Source organism: Oncorhynchus tshawytscha, linkage group LG05, assembly GCF_018296145.1.
Source record: "Oncorhynchus tshawytscha isolate Ot180627B linkage group LG05, Otsh_v2.0, whole genome shotgun sequence".
NCBI classification, from domain to species: domain Eukaryota; kingdom Metazoa; phylum Chordata; class Actinopteri; order Salmoniformes; family Salmonidae; genus Oncorhynchus; species Oncorhynchus tshawytscha.
Genome location: NC_056433.1, coordinates 25,933,859 through 25,937,658, shown reverse-complemented (window position 1 = coordinate 25,937,658; position 3,800 = coordinate 25,933,859). Strand labels below are relative to the sequence as shown.

The 3,800-nt window shown below is 43.8% G+C and overlaps 1 protein-coding gene across 2 annotated transcripts; it reads right to left on the bottom strand.

Moving 5' to 3' along the window:
* LOC112250383 (DNA repair protein RAD51 homolog A) lies at nt 1-3,800 on the bottom strand. Of its 2 annotated transcripts, none has more exons than XM_024420473.2 (10): nt 3,667-3,800; nt 2,953-3,069; nt 2,706-2,843; nt 2,466-2,583; nt 2,246-2,337; nt 1,998-2,092; nt 1,678-1,791; nt 1,332-1,461; nt 1,019-1,140; nt 1-879 (listed from the first exon to the last, which is right to left on the bottom strand). In XM_024420473.2, the coding sequence occupies exons 2-10, from the start codon at nt 3,040-3,042 to the stop codon at nt 756-758; spliced, it is 1,023 nt and encodes a 340-aa protein (XP_024276241.1). In that variant the 5' UTR covers nt 3,043-3,069; nt 3,667-3,800; the 3' UTR covers nt 1-755. The 2 variants fall into 2 exon arrangements, with proteins under 2 accessions (XP_024276241.1, XP_024276242.1); XM_024420474.2 differs by lacking the exon at nt 3,667-3,800 and adding an exon at nt 3,494-3,517.

Below are 3,800 nucleotides of genomic sequence, written 5' to 3'. Positions count from 1 at the left end.
TCTAATGATAAAACAATTTTAATACAATGTGTCTTATACAGAAACTATGGTTCTTGAACGTACAAACAAATAGAGAAAATTTAGTCGTTAAGGGTGTCAAACCTTGTTAGTAAGGGGGCATGTACTGATGTTTATTCTATTAAGAGCAGATGTTTGACAAATAAAGAGAATTGATCTATTGATGTAGTTGAATGTCAAATCCAAAGATGGTTTAAATGAAAAACACTGGTAGAAAATCAGACACCCCCGAAAAAGAAAATCAAACAAAACAATACCACAAACATACATCTAAATATGTCCACATCTACCAGTGGAGTTAGATATAAATATTATTTTACAAGTCCATTGGGTTGGTGAAAAAATGTCACATTTCTGTGAAGTTGAGCTCCCTCTGATTCTCAAAGCCGCTATAGGCCCATATACTGTATAATACAAACTGAGTATTCAGTGTAAGCCTAAGCATGGGCAAATGACTGTGCTCCTTAGGGCAATAGGCAACATTTTCTATGCACAGTACCCTCTTGTACTGTAGGAATGCATTCTTCCCTCAGTAATGGGATGGTCCAAAATCATATCAACACAACAGTTATGGCCAGCATCTCCCTATTAGTCATTTTCTTAGCTCTTACCTCAGGGAAGTGTGTACACACAAACACACAAGAGCTGCCATTGTGCAAGTCTATGGTAGCGGGTGAGGGGCATAGCCACATGACATACAGCCATGCTCTCACTCCCTGGTATGGTGCCATCTGAGCTCAGTCCTTGGCATCACCCACCCCATCTGCGTTGATGGCAAACATGGCTTCAGACTCAGGGAGGCAGGGCGAGTCGTAGATTTTGCAGATCCTCGTTTCGCCACGGCCTTTCCTCAAGTACAGTCTGAAAACAAGGAGCGGTTTTAGCTTGATAGATAGCTGTATTCTTTTAGAACCCAGTGGCTTAACGACTGGCATGCTATGTTTGAAACCATTAGAATGTGAACAAGAGGGACTACAAGAGAGTCAATGGAGCCACTCACCGCGTAGTGGAGGCATGTGCCATGATGTTGCCCCCGATAGGTTTTTTAGGGTCTGCTGAGAACATGGCGGCACCGTCTACCTGGGCCACCACCTGATTGGTTATCACCACAGCAACGCCAAACTGTGACAAGGCGAGAGTCAAAAAATGTTTTTAGCGTTACGACCATATACCATGAACGCTAAAAACATCAAATGGATGTACAGAGAAGGGTTCAGAACGTTGCTGATATAAACATATTGTATTAGACCGACACAATAGGGAAGGAGGTCAGCGAACAGACAAAACCCCTGTAATTCTAGCCCTGGACTTACCTCGTCTGCTAGCCTTAGCAGCATTCTCAGGAAGCGTCCCAGGTGGCCTTGCCGTGCAGCGAGCTCTCCCCTCCCGGAGTAGTCGGTTCTGTAGAGGGCTGTGGCACTGTCCACTATCAGCAGGGCATACCTGAGAAGGGGCCATATGGTTAGAGACCTATAGCACTGCAGACTAGAGGTAGGGGTACTTTACTAGGATTTCTTTGAGGGTACTGTCCTTATTCCAGATCACTAATTCATGTCATAAACAACAGTATTTACATGGAAGGAAAGCAAGTAATGTGAGAAATGGAAAAACATCTGAATGGTCGGAAACCTCAGGAAGAGGGAGGGAGATGGGCCTGACCTGGACTCTGCCATCATGGCTGAGGCTTGGTAAAGCAGCTGGGTCTGGTGGTCTGTGTTAAAGGCCCTAGCGTAGGCTACATTGTCCAGAACGTCACTCCCAACAAGTCCATACCTAATAAAAGACAACAGTACCTTCTGGTGTGATACAGCTTTTTGAAGGAAGTACTACATTTGCAATGGTAACTCTCTGAACAGACAGAAATTGATGCCCGTTATTCCTGTAGAGGAATAGCGTGGCTCCAAATTTCAATCTCTGTCAGTGTCATTTAACCCAGTAGTTACTCCATTGTTATTGTGTTGGTCCATGAGAGAACTCACCGCTCTGCTACAGCCAGTAACCTCTCTGGTCTGAAGGTCCCCTCTGTATCAATGTACATGGCTTTTCCCTCTCCACCACCCTGGTCAATGGGCAACTGAGTTGGGGAAAAGCACAATAGATCAAAAACTGAATGTCCTGAGTGCTATCGTCATATTCTGTGAGCAGATGTGATTGGTATGAGATAGGAGTATACAGCCAAGTCTGCCTTTATTAGTATGGGGGGAAAAAATGTCATCATGACAAGTACCTGGCAGGTGACTGCAAGGGTGTGGCACAGCTGTGTTTTTCCTGTCCGGAACTCTCCAAACATTTCTGTGATGGAGCCTGTCTCTATCCCACCTGAGAGAGAGAAAGCCTTTTTCATGCACACGATGACAAAAAATACATCTGGGCAACTCAAAAATCATGTCCCGAGTCATGACAACAGTTCTAAAAATCTAGGTAACTGGCATAGATCCCAGCCTCACCCTGTAGCAGCTTGTCCAGCTCTTTGGACCCAGTGGAGATCTGGATGATTTCAGCTCGGCGTTGGTGGAACTCTGTTGCTGTGGTGAAGCCCATGGGCACTAGTTTGGCAGCTTCAGCCTGGAGAAAATACCATAGAGGAAGATCAGCCACAGTCATAATATCAGACCTAATGTGAACTGTGGGCAACCCAAAATGAGCAGAAAATAAAAACTCAGATTGGAAAATGAAGGTGACCTAACCAGAACTTTGTCTGCTTTGGCCTCACTGATCCCCTTGATGTTAAGCAGCTCCTTCTTGGGGGCATAGGCCACTGCCTCAATGGTGTGGAAGCCTGCATCCTCCAGCTTCTTTATGTCACTGGCACTGATGCCACATTGCTGTGTAGGAAACATTGCAAATGTAGGCCGTCATTGTAAATAAGAACTTGTTCTTAACTGACTTGCTTAGTTAAATAAAGGTTAAAAAAATAAATGCACCAACACCTACCTCAAGTCTACTCAGTAGCTGTGGTCCAAAGCTCTCCTCCTCCTCTACCTCTGCCTCTGCCTCCACTCTGGCCTCGCTTCTCACAGCCATCTTGATTTATGGACAGGTGAGGTATGTCTATCAAAGGGGAGAACGTTTTGACAGTGCAAGAGTTATAACTCTATAGCTAGTAAACAAGCATGTTTCACTGAGGAGAAAACAACTGCGAGGCAAATATTACTTTCCATTGTGTTAGTTACTGAAACACACTTGATCACGGCAGGATTTCCCCCCCGATCGGGAATAAGAAATTATTCTAACTATCAACAGAAGTTACACAACCGGAAATTGTAACCAACTACTGTACAGTAACGTTAGCTGGTCAAGTTGTTGATGTCGACCTTTCCAGTCTGTTCATGCATCTAGTAATCAAAGAATTATTGACTTACTAAGTGAAATAAGATTTAGCTAGCTAGTTCACCTACTAGTAAGTGTTGTATTTCTTGTTTAGAGACTTGTACAGTCTTTGAATGTGACTGATATTCATGAAAGTTAGCGTTACCTAGCATTATTAGGCTAATTCGTTCAGCTGAGCTACTGAATTACATGATCTGGCATGTCTGTGAGTGACTTGGCTTACATCCAAATGTTTAACTCAAAATAGTAGCTAGCTCAAGTTAACTTCAAGTTATGGGATAGGATTTATCCAAACGTACGATAACAGCGTCCACTTACCTCTAGTTTTTATTGCTTGAACTAAAATCTCCCGCTCGCTAGTCAACGTACTTGTTTATCAGGCTACGTAATTACGGTAACCCTTCCCTCGAGTGCTGGGATTGGACAGTGTTGGGTTGCATCCCAATGAAAAA

Excerpts from the sequence above, each read along its gene's own strand:
- LOC112250383 (XM_024420473.2), bottom strand. The coding sequence starts at position 3,042 with ATGGCTGTGAGAAGCGAGGCCAGAGTGGAGGCAGAGGCAGAGGTAGAG. Across the intron at positions 2,584-2,705 it reads CCAAAGCAGACAAAGTTCTG|GCTGAAGCTGCCAAACTAGT; the intron begins GTTAGGTCACCT and ends TATTTTCTCCAG. Across the intron at positions 880-1,018 it reads GCACATGCCTCCACTACGCG|ACTGTACTTGAGGAAAGGCC; the intron begins GTGAGTGGCTCC and ends CCTTGTTTTCAG.